General features: G+C 40.2%; 1 protein-coding gene across 3 annotated transcripts in view; it reads right to left on the bottom strand.

The window, feature by feature from the left end:
* DMGDH (dimethylglycine dehydrogenase) overlaps window positions 1-19,825 on the bottom strand; it is a 57,647-nt gene that overhangs the window by 9,550 nt on the left and 28,272 nt on the right. For 2 of the 3 annotated variants that reach the window (XM_054987149.1, XM_054987150.1), the window contains exons 8-14: window positions 17,884-18,053; window positions 17,399-17,552; window positions 13,096-13,261; window positions 11,603-11,733; window positions 11,008-11,225; window positions 10,631-10,788; window positions 8,291-8,350 (exon numbers count right to left, since the gene is read on the bottom strand). In XM_054987149.1, the coding sequence (XP_054843124.1) occupies window positions 8,291-8,350; window positions 10,631-10,788; window positions 11,008-11,225; window positions 11,603-11,733; window positions 13,096-13,261; window positions 17,399-17,552; window positions 17,884-18,053 (1,057 nt within the window). Of the gene's footprint in view, window positions 1-8,290; window positions 8,351-10,310; window positions 10,399-10,630; window positions 10,789-11,007; window positions 11,226-11,602; window positions 11,734-13,095; window positions 13,262-17,398; window positions 17,553-17,883; window positions 18,054-19,825 lie in introns of those variants that run through there. The other variant, XR_008597537.1, reaches the window with a different exon arrangement.

Genomic DNA, 19,825 nt, shown 5'->3' with positions numbered 1-19,825 from the left:
GGTGAAGTGGGCAATAAATTTTCATAAAGAAATAACAATGGAAGCATGGGAGTACCTATGGAAAAATACAGTGAGGATTTCAACTTGTACGAACATTAAAGAGAATGTGTACAAAATGATTTACAGATGGTATTTAACACCAAAGAAAATTGCGCTAGGAAATACTAACATGTCAGACAAGTGCTGGAAATGTAAAAAGCATGAAGGATCATTATATCATATGTGGTGGACATGTGAAGTAGCTAAACAGTATTGGGGAGAAATAACTGAAGCAATAAATGAGATTTTACAAATACAAATAAATAAGAACCCAGAATTGTTGCTACTGAACTTGGGAATGGAGACAGTTCCAATGCAGCACAAAACATTGTTATTTTATATGACAGCAGCGGCAAGACTTTTATATGCGCAGAAATGGAAGACACAAGAAATACCAACTGTAGAAGACTGGATTTACAAATTGCTGTGCATGGCAGAAATGGACAAAATGACAAGGAAACTCAAAGATCTTGACCTAGGACAATATATGGTTGATTGGGGGAAACTGAAACAATTTTTGGAAAAAAAGTGGGATGTAAAAGGAGAACTGTGGCAGTTTGAAAATTTTTAAAGAACAATGTTGCAATGAGAAGAGAGAAGGGATCTTACCATTTAAGGGGAATGTAATTATAATCTAAGCTAATATAATATTTAAGGGGATTTTACATTGAGTATATGGCATAACGAGAAGGGGTAAACAGATATCTCAATGAGGTACACTATATATGATATATAACATAAAATAACGGGTTAGTGGATCAGATTCTATATTATAACATAATATGTGGTTGTGCTATGTGGTGTTGTGTGCTGTGCTACATTGGTGGCATAGCATACAACATATATATAATATATTATTGTGATATATACTATATTGATAGTGTATTTGAAGAAAAGAAATAGAATAAGTTTAAAGTAAGAGATAGGGCGATCCCTGCTATATATTATATTATATTGGTATGTTATATTGATATGAGATATACTATATTGATAAAATCAAAAAGAGTCCAGTAGCACCTTTAAGACTAACCAATTTTATTTTATTGTAGCATAAGCTTTCGAGAATCAAGTTCTCTTCATCAGATGTCTGATCCGAACTGGTCAAATACAGAAGAGGAGGGGAGGGGAGAGAACAGGACATATATCACAAGAAGACAGAATGCAATTAGTGTGAAGGCAATTAAAACATTCCTTTGCTTGTAAATGTAAACCTCCTTTTGGTGTGGAGTCAGTTTGCCGCAGTGAAGGTATACAATTCCTATGTAGTATAAGCCCTCGATAACCACAGCTCTCCCTGCCAGCTGCATCTGACAAAGAGAACTGTGGTCCCCGAAAGCCCACAGGCACTCAGGCTGAGATAATTGACAAACAAAGCCCACACCAGGCGTCTCTGGGCTCCCCCAGACCACGCCTCTGTAAAGGAAATCTGTTACCTGTGATAATGTGATAACCATTCATAGTCTCTATTCAGTCCCAGCTTGACAGAGTCAAATTTGCATATGAATTCCAATTCAGCAGCCTCCCGTTGGATTTTGTTTTTGAAGGGTTTCTGTTGAACCACAGCGACTTTTAAGTCTTTGGTGGAATGTCCTGGTAGATTGAAGTGTTCTCCCACTGGTTTTTGGACGTTTCCATTTCTAATGTCAGATTTGTGTCCATTTATTCTTTTGCGTAGAGGTTGGCTGGTTTGTCCAATGTACAGAGCAGAAGGACATTGTTGGCACATGAGGGCATATATCAGATTGGAGGATGAGCAGCTGTAAGAGCCAGACACAAATCTGACATTAGAAATGGAAACGTCCAAAAACCAGTGGGAGAACACTTCAATCTACCAGGACATTCCACCAAAGACTTAAAAGTCGCTGTGGTTCAACAGAAACCCTTCAAAAACAAAATCCAACGGGAGGCTGCTGAATTGGAATTCATATGCAAATTTGACTCTGTCAAGCTGGGACTGAATAGAGACTATGAATGGTTATCACATTATCACAGGTAACAGATTTCCTTTACAGAGGCGTGGTCTGGGGGAGCCCAGAGACGCCTGGTGTGGGCTTTGTTTGTCAATTATCTCAGCCTGAGTGCCTGTGGGCTTTCGGGGACCACAGTTCTCTTTGTCAGATGCAGCTGGCAGGGAGAGCTGTGGTTATCGAGGGCTTATACTACATAGGAATTGTATACCTTCACTGCGGCAAACTGACTCCACACCAAAAGGAGATGTTTACATTTACAAGCAAAGGAATGTTTTGATTGCCTTCACACTAATTGCATTCTGTCTTCTTGTGATATATGTCCTGTTCTCTCCCCTCCCCTCCTCTTCTGTATTTGACCAGTTCGGATCAGACATCTGATGAAGAGAACTTGATTCTCGAAAGCTTATGCTACAATAAAATAAAATTGGTTAGTCTTAAAGGTGCTACTGGACTCTTTTTGATTTTGCTACTACAGACTAACACGGCTAACTCCTCTGGAACTATATTGATAGTAGGTTTGATAGAGGCTATGTAAAAGAATAAGAATGTGCTATATATCATATTATATTGGTATGCTATATTGATATGAGATATACTATATTGATAGTTGGTTTGATAGAGGTTATGTAAAAAATAAGAATGTGCTTAGAATAAGAGATATTATGATTCAAAGTTGGTAGGAAAACATAAATGAAATAGATTTAAGTAATAAGAAGGGTTAAGGGTTGGAAAGTTGTTGGAAGTCAATAGGGAGGGGGGAGGAAAAGGGTGGGGGACAGAGTAAGGGGAAAAAATGGGATTATATGTGTCAAATTTGGAGAATTTTCTTTTGTTTTTCCACTCACTAATAAAATTTTATTTAAAAAAAAAGGAGAACTACAAGTACGATAAAAAAAAATTCATTCAGAGAGCGGATTACAACAATATGATAAATCAGTTAATCTGTAAACTGCTTACAAGATACTATCGTATCCATTTCCAAGTTGTTAAAAAAAACGCTTATGATTACCTGGGAAATTATGCTCCCCCAACCCAAGGAAACTACAATATATTAATTCTAGATCATTTCTTCAGGGAATTAATTTGAACATTTATGGGTCAAACATGCATCAACAACACACCTCCCTTTGTTTATCTCAAATATATTCTTCCACGAGGTATATTTTGTTTGCAGAGATAGTGTTATTTACTTTGCTTCTTAATTTCTGAACCAGACCACTTTCAGTAGCAGCTCCTAATAATTTTTAATTTGAAATGTGCAGAGTGTATCCACAGTATGGGCAGAAACTCCCAAATTATGAGTTTGTTTTCTTTTGTGGTCAGAAAAAATAAAATGAGGTAATTAAGGACAATGAGGCTTGAGTCCCTGGAAACCAAAATATTATAATTCAATGTGCAAAAAACTGTCAAAAAGATATGCATACATCTTTTAATAGCGCAGTTTAATTGGTAAATCTCTTATGACACTGGAATGGATCCAAATTATATACACAAAGTTACTCAACTGAGTAAAAGAGCACCAACATCTGTTGCAATCTGCTTTAACTGTCACCTTACAACACACAGGAGGCCAAGCCTGTGCAATATTTTGAAATTAATTATTCTTCATTGGCCATTCTTGAATAATTTCAGGACATCTTTCCAAATTATATCCCCTTGACAGGTGAACATAGAAAAGGCACTTACCCCTCGACAACTATTTGGCAGACTTCCTATTCTGAACAGTCATACCAATAAATTATTTTTTAAAGGAGAAATGAGAAATACAGAAAGACTTGTTTTACTTGTGAATTCCTTTCTTGCATTAAAGTTCACGGATAATCCTACTTCATTAATATTAAAAAAAATGGGTGGAAAAGCCCTGAGGTGGCAGAATGCCACTCAGACTGCAAGCAGAAAATCATAAAGGATCACCTTTTGGAGACCTTCTTCCTGTCTATAAAAATTTCTCTGCAAATAGAACTACTCCTCAACAGTGCAGAGGGGGATTAGAATGGCGCTAGTGTATCTGCAAGAAGTGTTTTATGTGAAGGAACATTCTGAACTGGAATCCCTCACCTGCAGGGCTTTTTTCTGGGAAAAGAGGTGGTGGAACTCAGTGGTGGAACTCAAGACCGCACAATGACGTCACTTTGGGTCAGTTGGAAAAAGGGGGGAGTTTTTTAAAGTTTAAATTGCCCTCAGTGAAAATGGTCACATGGCCGGTGGCCCCGCCCCCTGATCTCCAGACAGGGGGGAGTTTAGATTGCCCTCTGTGCCGCTTGGTGGCACGGAGGGCAATCTAAACTCCCCTCTGTCTGGAGATCAGGGGACAGGGCCACCAGCCATGTGACCATTTTTAAGAGCTGCCGGAACTCCATTCCACCGTGTTCCCGCAGAAAAAAAGCTCTGCTCACCTGTGGTCTCAAGCGGTACAGTCCATTTTAACATTCCACTGGAATTTCATTCCTTTGCATGTGTGAACCTCTTTCTTTCCAGCACACCTGCATTTTAGAGGCATAGTGTCTGCTGCTATGAACTGGAATCCCAAATTGCAGATTGTATTGTTGGGGAAATTGAAAATACAACTGCCAGAATCAGCACTCAGGAGTCTTTCTTCTATTACTTTGTCTAGAAACCCAAAACTAAAGGCTGTTTCTCATACTACAAAATTCTCACATGGAAGGCATTTCGGCATAAGAATTAAGATGAATGCCATATGAAAGCGGTAAGATAACCATTACACATGCAAGTTTTTTGCTCCCATGTACACACACTGAGATGCCACATACTATGATCCTTGCAGCAATTTCATGTTAATTCCTATACAAAAGACACTTCCATGTAGGATTTTTAAAACATGTTTATTTATTTAACCTCCCAAACGGAAGCATTTTATTACAATAACCTGTGTCCACAAGGTGGCACTGTTGTATGTTATGACAATAATAATAAATTTTATGAAACAGAAATGTCTGAGCTGTTAAGTGATAACATTGCCCTACTGTGGACACAAAACCATAGAAGAAAACTTAGGAAGCTATCCTAAGCAGGTCTATTCAGAAGTAAGTCCCATTTCATTCAGTGAGTCTTACTCCCAGGAAAGTGTTTAGGATTGTGGCTTAAGGCCATAAAATTGATGCATTTTATACTGATAGTGAAATAGGTTTATGGTTCACAAAAAACAAACAGTGCCATTCTAATAATTATACTCTTCTAAGCTCAGTGATGTCAACCAACTTAGATTAGTTTAACTCATTCTCCTCCTACAGACTTTTTTTTTCTTCAAAACTTTTTTTTCTTGAAGAGTTTCCATCTCTAAATGAGAATTTTTTACACCAGTCCTATTAAATCTATCGGTATGGGAATACAAGTGTTGACTTTTAAGGTCCTGCTTCTGACAGACTGCAAGAAATTTTAAATTTTAAATGTAACAAAGCTTGGAAGGATTATAATGAAACTGGAACCTTTGTCCACAGGTAGTAACTATGATACATTTATTTATTATGACTTTGATAGATGAGTCGTTTCCCTTTCAGGAAGGTTGCAACCCGTCAGGAAGGCCAAGGAGCACGGCTGTTCCTTGGTGATCCTTTCCAAATGCCATATGAGCCCAGCCTACAGAGCTGTTCCCTAGGCAGCCTGAGACCCGCTCTTGAGAAGGCAGCATGAGGAATGGCTCTCATGGCTCCAAACACAGCGCAAACAGACGCAGCTCCCCACCAAGGCCAAGGAGAGTTGGCAAAATGCGGCTACTCCTGGCAGTTCAATAAAGTCTATGTCAAACAACTACTTCTTTCCCACCTGTTTGTTCATTCATGGCTGACAGTAGCTCGCCCATTCCCTCTTGGGGCAGCCCATCAGCACATCCCTGAGAATGCTCCCCAGCCCTGGATCGCCAGGAAAGCAACAGCCCCAAGGATCCACCAGGCGCCTCTGCTCCATAGGGTGGCTTGACCGCCAAACAGAGTAGTGTCTGTGGGGGCCGCTGTGGGGGCCACTGCCACATGCCACTTCTGCCCTGCCCCTCCCTCACACAGCATGGTGAATTGAGTGGGATGTGAAGTCTCATCCATGTGCAGGAAGAGGGCTGTCAATCCCTCTCTGCATCGCTGGATCCTGAGAAGCCAGGCAGATGGCTGTTGTACTGTAACCACAGCTTAGAAAGCCTCAGTATCTGTGTAGTCAGAACTATGTACTGTCCCTTTAACAATTGGTACTCTAAAACTGTGAGTAAGGATCCCTTTTACGATCTGGGTTGAGAAAGGCAGCGCGTTAGAGCTATCTGGAAGCTAGCATCTTTCCCAGCTGCTTCCAGAATAGCTGTCATGTCTGACAGGCAGGGGTGGTCCAGGGGGGTGGCCAGTCCCCATGCCACAATCACACACACACACTAGTGATAACCTCCGCCCCCCCCCACCTGTGCCTCAGGAGGGAGGCACCCATATCTAGGGACCTAGACAGCTACTTGTCCATCATTCCCCCATTCTGACTGGGACCGTTAACACCATACCGAAGAAAAGAAAAACATGGTGGGAGGCCTGTGCCCCCCCCCCCGGATCAGTGCTTCCACATGGAATACCTGTCTGGGGAGGTGCAACAGGCATGCACCGGCTCCCTAGTAGTACTTCCAGGGCGAACAGTCCCAACTGAACTTGCCTTGGTGGTCCAAAGGCCACTTGAGCTGGATGAGCCACCCACTGGTGACCTCCCAGCACATCATCTCCAGGGGGCCTTAGGGTTGGGGTGAGCAGCCCAGAGCAGCCCATCCACCCTGGTGCAGGGAAGCCAGCCAGCAGCTGCAGGGAGCCTGTGGCAGCTGTCAGAGCAAGGCTCCTACGAGCACCTCCCTAGTAGGGCTCAACTGAGAACAGTTCTCACCAGGACAGCCCCCTTATCTGTATATGGAAATGTTTGGCAGGGGCAGGGGGCAGGGGTTGAGTGCAGGCCACCACCTCACACCCATGTGGATGTGGCCATGTGGGGGAGGCCAGCCCCATCTAGCGATGTGGCCAGGGACATGGTCCCCAGTTGTGCAAGGGGGGCCATCAATCAGGGTCCCAATAGGTGGCTTGGCACCCTTGGCAGTGATGCTGGAGGATCTTAAGGGAGCGGACGTTTGTGGGAGAGTGGCATTGCAGGTACGCAAAATAACAAAGGATCAGCTAGGGGCTGCATAACTTTGAGAAACAGATGATGGGGACAAATAATAAGGGATGGTTACCACCTCCATATCCCACAACCAAGACCACCCAGGGGCATCTAGGTGACCCCTGCTGGCTCACCTGAAAGACTGATTACTCACATAGGAACCTACCCAACCACTTCTGCTAACTTCAGAGGCCCTCTTTCAGGTATCCCCAACTATCTGATGCAACATGGATGGCAACACAAGAAGGGCCTTCTCAGTTATGGCACCAAAATGTTGGAACTTTCTCCCCAGAGAGAATTTCTGTCTCCCTTCACCATTGTCTTCTGCTAGACGGTGAAGACTTTTGTTTTGTTCAACATTTCCTCACTAACTCTTATTACTCTTCCTGTTTGCATGTTTTTATGTTTTTTTATTTTTGTGTTTATATTGTTTTATTTGTTGTAAATAATATGTATTTAAAATGCTGTTTAATGTTTGCAATGTTTCTAAAAAATAAATAAATAAAATGCTGGACTGGACTTTGATTTAATGATATAATTATGTTCACTTCAAGCAATGTATTTATGATTTGCGTGATCATATATTTGAAGTCATATACATTTCATTAATGTGCTCACCAACTATTAAAAGCTCATATATGCAGCATTACTCACTATATTTACAGTTGCATAAGTGGATATATAAATAATAATTTTAGAGTAAAGAAAGATGCAGTTTCCAAAGATGAGAGGAATCAATCAAGCATTTTGAGGACCAAGCAGCCCATAGACACTGCTACATATTTGAAAGAATTTCTGCAGCGTACATCAAGAAACAGGGCCGCGGAAATTCATGGATATCTGGACTTGTTTATACAGAAGATATACCCTTAGGGTTACCATCTGACATGTCCCAACATAAGGAACTCACTGGAGATGAACAGAAAATGATGTATTATGTGTCAGAACAGTAACAATATTTTATTAGAATGTACTATCCTTTTTGAAGTTGTGCGGCATCTCTTCTTTTAATTAATACATTTTATAAATACTAAAAATGGAACAGTTTATTAAAAATAAAGAATACATGGTCAACATGCGTACAACGCTTATTTACAACACTTATGGGTTTTCATAAAAATTATATAGCTCTGAAACTATTGTAGGCCTACCTTATTCAACTTTATGAAATAATTCAGCCCAGCTTCCAAAGGATTGGTGTCACAATTCATCTGTTTAAGAAAGGTACAATACAAGAGAGAGTTATTCTAGGATAACCAGTAGGTGGCATATTTTAATCACTTTTTCATTTTCATGGTATTTTCCAATATTTTTTTTTTAAAGTCCAGTAAGTAAAACCTGTTTGGCTAAAAGAATTCTAATCAGTGACATTTGTATAACAATGCTCCTAATTCACAATGCAGGTTTATATTCAATATTAAAAAATAAAAGCTTGCAAAACATAAACAAGTCTATTTAGGCATGTAAGAGTGATATTCATGACACAAGAATTTTCCACCAAATCCAGTAATAGATTCTTGTTTGTATGTATACTTTAATTACCCTTCCCTGAATAGCTCCATTCAGACATTGTACAAAACTGTGGTTCCCTTAAACTAAGAATGGTTAGTGTGATTGTCTGAACTCAGGGCATTCCACTAACAATGGTTAGCTAGGATAGGCAAACCAGGATCTGATGTTGGTTTATTAAAGACAGTTAATCTTACCAATGTGCTTTTGTGATGTCTAGTTTAATCCTGACTTGTTCTCTCGTGATACCCTCCTGGCTACAAACAGCAGGAAATGAAACCAGTATTTGTTAAACAAACCAGGGTTTGAGTGATTGTTTGTGAGCTGAAGCCTGATTTCATATACTAACCATAGTTAAAACAACGATGGTTTTATGTTAGGTTTTAATCAAGCCAATGAGTGGAATTGTGGAGCACTGTCACTAGATGGGGAAGCCTTACTCATAGCTTCAGGAGGCTGTGGTGTTTGTGTCTGCAGAAACCTTACTCATATGAAAAGAATGATCCATGTGTTAAATCTATTACCATGAACAGATTACTATTTTCTGTACTTATTTAATTGTACTTATTTTTATTCATGTTATTTATAGTGCACCATTCTCACTGAGACTCAAGGTGTATTATATAGTGTATATTAATACAACCAACAGGATGAGACATCCAATAAACAATGTAACAGAATTAGGATTGCATAAATTTGAAACAAATTTCAAAAGTAGCAGCTGCTATAATAAGATATTTTTGCAAGAAATATTAGAATAATACACTACAAGTTTTTTTTCTGATTATGTGAACTTTTGTTCAGTTGACGTCTACAACCAAATAAATGAGGACTGACACAGAAAGGAAATGCAAAGAAGAATAAATAACTTCCTCTAAGTGTGATCAACTTATCATGGAACAAATGTGCCGTTACACAAAGTCTTCATATTATCAGTGAAGTCTGTGATTTTTTTCATACCATTTGTGTTTTACCCTTTTAATATTTCTCTGGAATGCTCTTCTTTGCTATACATATCCACTGGAAATGCTGCTTGGGGTACTTCTTTTAAAAAACCTGTCTGGTTTCTCTCATCCTGCAGCAATGTCCTTTTTTGTGAAGTTATGAAAACTTGAGCCTTATTTTGGCAGCTATGAGGTTTTGGGATACAGACAACAGGGAAGCTGTTTATTCTGTTGGGATGGGATATGGGGTAAATGTTGACATATAGGACAATATTACACAAAGGCTAAAATGCATTCAGGGCACTTTTTCAACTATTTTATTTCACTTTTTGGAATAAAATGGCCTGGGGACAAATGAAAAGATACTTATAATGTCTCACACATCAGTTCCAGTTTTTGACTCTCTAATAGAAATGAATTAGGGACATTTCAGAAACAAAGGCTGAAATCCTGTGCAGAGTTCTCCATGTTTAACGCTCATTGATTTTGACTTTGCAAGTTGCTTTCTACGAGGATAGCCCTGTTTTCTTCGTTGTTTGTTAAGATAGTTGTAAGGATTTGAACGGAGTTTCCAGTTATCTTAAGAGCCAAAAATGTTTATGCTGAAATGGCACAGAGCTCAGAAGCTATTCCAAGTTAAGAACTCCAACCAAACTTATCACAGTGATTTAAAACCAAACTAGACATGATGCTGAGAGATCTCTGAATTGCTGCTTACTCTAGAAACCATACGAGCTCCATTCACAATCTCCTGAAGTCATGACTAGTTTGAGACTTCCTCACCCTGGAACCAAACACTCTTCAGTCTGTAATATACAGGAGAGAAACTTCAGCAAATCAAAGAGGAGGCTTCTGTTCCACAAATGTAACAGAAAGCACTTCTCTCTCTCCATAAAATAAACAGGTTAATCATATTCGTAGATCTTTTCTTATTTTTTCATCAAATTTTACAAACCTAGCAAAATAATGAAAAACAGTTACCCGAGAAACAGTTACATAAATAACACAGTTACATAAATAACATTGCTATTTTCAAACCTCTGCTCCCCAGGCACGAAAAGCCTTCTCTAGCCTCAGCGCATTCAGTGCATATGTCCCAAAGTTGTCAATTCCTTCTTCCTGGCCTGCTTCCATGATGGTAGAATATAAAGGAGCAGAATCTTTTTGTCTGTGGTACAACTCCCAGCCCAGTTCACCTATTATAAATTGAAGATTAACATTTTGAAGTAAGTCTACAGTTAAATTGTGGCTATCATAATTTACAAGTTTAATTGGAAAATAAACATTAATTGAAAAAAGTTTTTTTCTTTCGTAGCTTAATTTACCTGAGAGCATTACTGTATTTTTTTATTTTTTTATTTAGACCAGTTATTCTGCTTATGAAACTAATGGTCACTTTTGTCCCCACCACTTACCTGTGTAAGATATTCTAACGGCAGTTACAGGAATATCAGAAATCTTTAAGTCCCTAGACTGCAGAAAACTAAATGCAGCATCACTGAGGTCTTCTGTTGTTAATTTCTGGAGGACTTTCCGTGCATATGGACCCGTTACACCAAGGACTCCAAGTTCTTCTGTTACATTTGTTATCTCAGTCTTGTATTGTCCTCTCGCAGCCTCCTCTTCAATCCATCTGTATGGGGAAAGGAGTTTAATTAGACCAAATGAAAACAGAGGTGTTTTGACCAGTGAACAAGACATACTAGGACAAGGCTACCTTTGGGCACTGTATTATACTGATTGCATTGCTTTAATTATGTAACTCGCCTTGAATCTCTAAAGGTGGATTATAAATTAAGTAAACAAATGAATCCTTCTAGAAAGAAAACAGGCACTCTCAGTATTTTTGATTGTATATAACCTTGTATGTACATAATCTCTGTTTTGACTGAGAAAGCCTCGATATGCTTATGCAGAGGAGAGCTTTATTATGACTTTCCTGAATGGCCTCTTCCCTACCCCGAATACACAAAAGACCTTTAAAACATGAGTGGGCGATTTTATACTTACCTCAAATCATGAAGCTCTGATCCAGAACCAGTAACTAACAAAAACTCCCCTTGTTTCAGATGAGAGACTGTAAGTTCAGCATAAACTCTACCCCTTGGAGTCAACATGTGACTTATATTTGTGAAACCCACCTGTATTAAGTTTAAAAAAACAACAAAAATTAAAACATTGTACAGTAGACACAGTTTGCAAATCTTTAATACATATTCCTTCTACAAGACAGCACAGAGTTAGGCATGCTTAAGCTCTGCTTATTTCAAGGGGCCTGCCAATGTTGTTGTTTTTCTACAGTGTAATCCTATGCAAATATATTCCCATCTATGCTCACTGAAAGCAATGGACATAGGCTTGGATACTACATAGATGTCCATGCAGCAAGAAGGGGAGCAATTTTCACTAACCTCCCCCCCCAATGGGAGACCTTTGATTCCTGCCCAAACTATTCCTAGGGTGTGCCCCAAGGGCAGCATTGTGTGTGTGTGTGGGTGGGGGGCTTTGGGCTGCTTCAGAAGAGAGAAATCAGCTCGTTGTCCACAGGAATTGAAGGAGGATCCAAGCAACTGACTAGAAAAACTCTGCACAGGATTGCACTATAAATGTGTCACTATCTTCTCCAGGCATATCTTTGAAACTCTTTTTTAACATTAGTGATTTATTTTTATGCTTTTCTTCTGAGGAAAGAAATACCAAAACACTATGTTTCCTTATTCTATAAAACCAAATGAATACTGTCTATATGCTGTGGGGGAATGACATAAGCCTACACTGCCACCTGGCATTCTACTTCTAGCTTTGGACCTGCTTCACATCCATGTATTGCAGATAATGTTTAAATGTGTATATTTTATATATTTGTTTAGAAAGTTTCTATGCCTCCTCTCCATGGGCTTACAGAAACAAAACATAGAAGAAGTTAACCATTTTTTTTAAAAAAAATAGCATTAAAAACCCAACCAGAGCATAAAACCAACATATAACATTGAGCATCTTAAAGTAGAGTTGAATCCTTAAAAGCTTTATTCCCTACCACTACCACTGATACTGAGATAAGGATCTGTAACACACTAATTTAAGGAACTAACTTTAATAAAAGGTTTCCAAGTGGTCTCCAACACCACCTCCAGCATGGATCTTAAAACAGTTACAACAATTAAACAGTCAACTCCCCCCAGAACACAGAACAACAATAAGAACCAATAGAAAACCAACCCACACTCAGATATGGGTTACAGAATTCACAGATTGAAGAAACATGATAGATGTAGACCCTTTTCCAACCATATGCCCAAATATGGGCATGAGGAGTGTCCTGGGATGCTGGGATGGGGCAGGTGCACCAGGGCAGATGGTTACATGAACATGAATTCTCTTCTTCACTGTGTTGAGATTTTGTACACTTTGTAGTTCATGTGAATAAAACTATACTCTTGAAACTTTTTCATCTTCTTTGAGCTCTGATCCTAGATTAATATAATTATTATGTTTCCATTTACCTTTGGAATGACATTTGCAAATAGACGGTCCAGAAGTCTAACAGAATCGCTGCCTTTGATGCTAAATTTGCCAAACGGAGTAAGGTCAATCACACCCACTTTTTCCATCACTTGACTATATTCTCGACCTACAGGTTCAAACCAGTTTGTCCGTCGAAAGCTAGGTCTAGAAAAACAACAACAACAACAATCGATTTATATACCGCCCTTCAGGACAACTGAATGCCCACTCAGAGTGGTTTACCAAAGTAACCCAGAAAACCCACAACAACCATATGTTATTATTATCCCCACAACAAAACACCCTGTGAGGTGGGTGGGGCTGAGAGAGCTCCAGAGAACTGTGACTAGCCCAAGGTCACCCAGCTGGCTTCAAGTGGAGGAATGGGGAATCAAACCCAGCTCTCCAGATTAGAGTCCCATGCTCTTAACCACTACACCAAACTGGCTCTCGGATAGGATTACAAAACTGGAAAACAAGGCAACCTGTCTGAGGCATGATATGCCTTTGGAATCACATTCGTAAACAGACGGTCCATTATCCAGAAGATTTTAAAGACTAATATACAAATGAAACCAGAGGCATTTCTGTTGGGATTAATTAACAAACAGTTAGAAGCTACTCGTACACTTTTTTTGTGCATGATAACAGCAGTGAGAATGTTATATGCTCAAAAATGGAAAGCTACAATATTACCCACATCAGAAGAATGGCTTGAGAAGATGATGGAATATGATAAGAAGGCCAAACTAATGTCTTTGATTAGGGAAAAGTCATTAGATAAGTATCTTGTTACCTAGAAACCCCTTACAAACTTTTTGTGAAAAAGAGAGAAAAATGAATTGATGGTTTGTGCTTTTGAAGATTAAGAGGTGAAAAAAATGTTTAGGGGGAAAGGAGTAGTAGTCATATAGGTTAAATTAGGAGTTAAGAAATAGTATTGATTGTTAGGGCAAACTTGGAGTTAGGGTATACTATGTAATATACATCTTTTCACAGAGAAAATTGGTACTTATTCCTAATTTGCTTTTTCTTTCTGGTAGCTAGCTATTTGTTTCTTTTCTTGTTTTCTTTTTATTAATTTTTTTTTAAAAATTCAATAAAAAAGAACAATACGTTTATTAATAGTTCTATTATAGATCCCAGTCAATCAATCAAAGAAATTTATTTTATACTGAAAGCAAATTTCTTAGGGTTGGATCCTGTAACCCATCAGCAGAATTATGTCTATGGATCAGCATTCCTGCCTTCCCCCTTCAACCTGTAAGCTTCCCAGAACGATCCCCTCTTCGTACAACCAAGGGGGTGGGCTCTAATGCAGGCTCACGCTGAGGTTGATGGTGTCGGTCCTCTGTCAGGATGTCTCTTGTCATACTCTGCAAGGCCTGTTTGACTCTGCGTGACTCTGATGTTAGAAGCTGTTCTGTCTGGGATGAGAAAGCCTGCTTATCTCTTGCTCAACCTGTGGTTTCTCTTTCGCCTGAGAAGGCCTCATGGCCTTGGAGTTTCTCACACATCATTTCTGCTATGTCCTGCTGTTCATTTATTAAACTTAGTTAACTGCTTACTAAAAGAGGGTGGGAACTCTGAGGCTGGGCTTAGGGCCAAGCTACAAGTGACAAATGACACTTGAACGGCAAGTGAACAGACTCGCATGTACTCCTGTTCACTTGCCCTCCACTTGCCCTATGTGATCGAGTGGAGGGCAAGTGGAGGGCAAGTGGAGGAATACACGTGAGTCTGTTCACTTGCCGTTCAAGTGTCATTCGTCACTTGTAGCTTGGCCCTTAGACTCCTATATACATTATGTGCTTGTAGAGAATCACCATTCCTGGCAAGGAGTGTAATAGGGAATGAACTAGTAGCTTATCAAATAAAATGCTTTAACTCGTGCAGTTCCTGGACTCATGCAGTGAAGTCTTTGAGAGTTAATTGGCAGAACTTCACATTCTCACAGTACCACTGGACCTCTGTTTTGTTTAGCTGTGAAATATGACACAAGTCCAGGGGCATCTTCAAGAATGACGACATGGAGTTCACTATGAACTTTTAGATCTGGTTATTTTAGTGATGTTACTTGTGATTTGCATTTTATGTTCTTTGTGAGTTTGGCTATATAGGCAATGGACTTTGGCTATATGGAAGAAATACTATCATTCATTCTATGCACTTTCAGGCATAGCTGTTCACCTCTTCAGATAACTGCAACAGACTGCCTTATCCACCCCTCTGCAACCCTCACTGCTTCTCACTCACACAATCCGTTGGCTTCTATAAACAGCTTGCACAGGGGTGGGCTGGTGGGTGGTCCAAGGGGATATGTGTCTGCTCTAGCAGGTATCTGGTCTTCTCTTCCACAGCACTCTTGGCATCTGATAAGCTGTACAGGTTGGCAGTGCAAGTGCAGGGGATCAGGGTGGGTGGGGCACAGAGGTGCAGCATGGAGGAATTGTGAAAGCATACTTCAGCCAAAATTATGGCTGTCTGGACTACCCATCAGCTGTGCTATCCAGTTTCCCCTTTTGTGGTTGGTGAGGGCAAAGTGTCAGCTCCAACATTTTCCCTTGCCTGTGGCCTTTCCCCATGTGGAAATCAAACCAGGGCCCTTGGGCACGCTATCCCAGAGTCTTTCCACTAAGCCATATCTCTCTCTGCAATTTTCTGTGCCTGGCCCAGTATGGCTTGTAGTGGCATCAGAGCTGCAGTGCAGTGCCTAATGTCTGATGGCATACTTCCTTTGCACCTGCTTTCTTGACCCACTAGTTAGGATGCTGGGCTTGGATGTGGGAGCTGTGGTTTCCAGCCTGGCCTCTGTCTTTTTTTTCTTTTTCAGGGCAAGGGTGTGTGTGGCTGGGAGCAAGGATAGCTGCATGTGAGCAGCACTTGTACTGCCATCCAGACCCTTGCCAGGGGAATGGGTGAGTATCTTGTCTGTGGAAGAGACACTAAGACCACCTGCCTCTGTTGGAGCTGTGCTGTCACTGGGTCTTCCTTCCCTGTCCATTAGTGCCCTTGTGGGGGAGTGGCATTCAGGGGCAATGACTACATTGGGAGGAAGTGGTTGGCTGCACTTGTGTGCATATCTTGGAGGGATGTCATTGGGTGTTGCTTCTTGATTGGTAGGTGTTGCTATTAACTCTGGCATGCTCGCTATGCAGTCTGTGCCTTGTAGAGGGGTTATGTTGTTTGTTCCCCTACATAATGCCCATAGGAACTGAACCAGCACTGCTGTTTTTACGCTGACGATTAGCTACCACTGGCACAGCAGTTCTCAGGATTGGGCTGTCTAATGTATATTTGTTAAAAGGAATGGTTATGCCAATGGCCAAGTAGGAATCCTAACTGGACATTAATAATATTTCTACATACTGGCCCATTGCTCTTATCTTGTTTTAACAAGGTGCTTGAACTAATGGTGGCAGTGCTACCCACACGTTCCTTGATTATAGGGGTGCTGATTTTTAAGGTTGTATGTGGTGTGAAAACAGTGTATCTGAAACAGTGCCTTCTCCCATATGAACCTTTCAGTTGCAAACATGATCAAAGACCCTTCTCCAGATGTCTATGCTTTTGGTGTAGCGGTTAAGAGTGGCAGGACTCTAATCTGGAGAACCAGGTTTGATTCCCCACTCCTCTGCTTGAAGCCAGCTGCGTGACCTTGGGTCAGTCACAGCTCTTTGGAGCTCTCTCAGCCCCCATCCACCTCACAGGGTGATTGTTATAAGGATAATAATAGCACACTTTGTAAACTGTTCTGAATGGGCATTGTCCTGAAGGTTGGTATATAAATCAAATGTTATTATTATCATTATTTTAAAAGATAAGCAGATATCTAATGAAGAGAAGGACTTTTGTGGTTACATTGGTTATGGAATTCCATGTTAAGGGATGGTCATCTAGCACCATCCTTGTCACAGTTTAGACACCAGGCCAAATCAACAATACCTGAGCCTTTCATGATGACTCCTCTATTTCAGTACCTAGTTCTTTTGTTTTCTAATTTTTAGTAGATTTCACTGCAGCTTGAAATGATGCTTTTAATGTTGCTGCTGCCATTAGGGAATGTTGCTGTTGACTGTATTTTTTCTTGTTATTGTGAGCAACCCTGAATGTGTACTGGGATGAAAGATAGCTTGATTTTTTTTTAAAAGTGAAATGATTCAGTAAAATATATGGCTTTCCAAACTGCCTCAAATTTAAGAAAGGAAAGCTGCATAACTGAAATAGAAGACCACACGTATTTCTACCAATTTCTACTGATTCAGCACAATATGGAAATAAAAATGTCTATATTTCAATTACTTGTATCCGATATCATCTCCAGGTTTGTAGAACCAATGAGGTTGCTCCCATCCTGCATGGAAACCCATGGAACATTTAGACTTAAGGTTTTCATAAATCCCACTGACTCTTTCCGTAGGTCTCCCGGCAAACCTTTCTTCTTTAGGATACCCAACTACAAAGGTAAAGAAAAAAAGTTACACTAGTTACATAAGCATAAAACATGTGAAATGAAACAACTTTTTGCACACATACCTACCTGTTATGTTTGCATACATTACTTCTTTGTAGGTTGTAAAATGCCACAATAGAAGGCATAAAATAAGAAACACAGCACTTTATATACAGTGTAAATTGACTCAGCAAACTACATGGCAATGCAGAATCAGACCCTGCTCTCTGCTGATCCAGAAAGTATGGGACAAAAAAAATCAGGGCAGCTATCTTTTACTCAAGTACCAATAATATTTTTTTAAGATGGAAAAATCTATACATGATCATCTTACCAATATTGTTAAATCCATAAGACTCTCTTGCTTTTGCTGCTGTGAACTGAGTGGTTGTCCATTTTCCATATCTATTTGGATCTAATTCTATGAGATCGAAAGAAGGCTCCCCATTGAGTATCCAGTCACTGAGATACTTTCCTATGCCACCAGCATGGATTATGCCATATCTGGAAAAAAAGATATATATATATATACATTCTATCCTTACTTATTCTTATCCTAACTTACTTCAGATAACATTTCAGCATAGGGTTTGAAGATTATAAACTCCCATGATCAGCAAGTTTGACTAGTAAAACATTGATCTGGGGTTCTTACTAGCCTCCTAGAACCAGAACTAGTAAAACATTGATTTGGGGTTCATGCTAGCCTCCTAGAACCAGATATAAGCATACAGCATTACAATCACATCTGGATAACCTGGACAGAAAATTAGGTACTGATTTGAGGTCATTTCACACAGGATGAAATCTCCTGTTCAAAAATCATATTCCCATGAACTGGGTAACTCCAATGTGTTCTGTGTTTCATGTGGAGGAAGAGAGGACAAAAATGAGAAAGGCAGTGTGTCACCATGTTTGCACGTTGTAGGAAGTTGGTGGCACCAGCCTTTACACATGGCAATTAGGAACACACATGATATATACAGTTGGTTGGATCCACCCAGCTTTTTCAGTTAGTCTCAACTAATTCCCTGCATTACAGCTCCTGTCTCAGATTGCTTTTGACCATACAGCTCCCGTGATCTCCACACAGCTTTCTGGATGGTCTAAGGGGACCTGAGTTAGATCCAGAGTAAATTTTTCGCTAATGGGAGGGGTAATTCCACCAATTCCTGCTTCAGTCCTTTAATTTCCTCCTGGGGGCCCACTGTCCCCCAGAAGAAGTATTCTGTGGAGATTGTTGTGCTGCAGCAGGAGTAAGGAGGCAGAAATGTCCAGTTCCACTGGCAAAAGTGCCTTGTGTGAGTAGAAAATTTAGTCTGGATCTAGCCCTTTTTATCCCTTTTTCATCAGTGGAAAAGTTAGTTGGATCATCCAACCCAGTGTTCATGTGATTTCCTACACAGAAATGTCTTCTGAACAGGAAATATACAGAGTAGGCTGTACTTCTTTCACGGGGTTTAATGAGTCACCTTCTCTCTGCTTTAGTTACTCAGCTGTACAGTGGGGAAAATATCAACTTTAGATTTTTGTTGTGAAGAGGAATCAGTTTACCAAAGTTGAGTGCCACCCTGTATCTTACAGTTGTGGTAGGTTATACATTGAAACAAGACAGAACGAGAACGAGCATATGGGGGGAATGGCAGCTGGGAGAGGCTGAAAAAGGTCAGTGGGACAGAGGGAAGGAAGCAGGGAAATGGGAATAGGCCATGGGGGCTGTGAGGCACTAGGAAGGAGGATTGAGAGGGAAAGCAGAGTTAGCATGGGGAGGGGGACCAGCAGAAGAGAATGAGATTCCCCCACATCCCACTCCCATGAGTCTTCACAGAGCCCCTGCTTGTAACATATAATAATAGTTCCAATTCCATTAGGTTGAAATAAAACTTCATTTTAAAAAGTAACAAAAACTGACAGCCAGTTTGATGTAGGGTTAGGAGCAGCAGAACTCTAATCTGGAGAATTGGGTTTGATTCCCCACTCCTCCACTTGAAGCCAGCTGGGTGACTTAGGTCAGTCATAGCTCATCAGAGCTCTTTCAGCCCCACCTGCCTCACAGGGTGATTGTTGTGGGGATAATAACACACTTGGTAAACTGCTCTGAGTGGGCATTAAGTTGTCCTGAAGGGCAGTATATAAATTGAATGTTGATGTTGTTGTTATGAACTGAACTAAATTTAAATGATATTCACAGCCTGGAACCCATGGAAGCCTGGAAGATTAACCAACTTTTTTGTAGCATAAGCTTTCAAGAACCACAGTTCTCTTCATCAGATGCT

The sequence above is a fragment of the Eublepharis macularius genome, chromosome 8 (assembly GCF_028583425.1).
Source record: "Eublepharis macularius isolate TG4126 chromosome 8, MPM_Emac_v1.0, whole genome shotgun sequence".
Taxonomy (NCBI): domain Eukaryota; kingdom Metazoa; phylum Chordata; class Lepidosauria; order Squamata; family Eublepharidae; genus Eublepharis; species Eublepharis macularius.
This window is presented reverse-complemented; position numbering and strand designations above follow the sequence as displayed.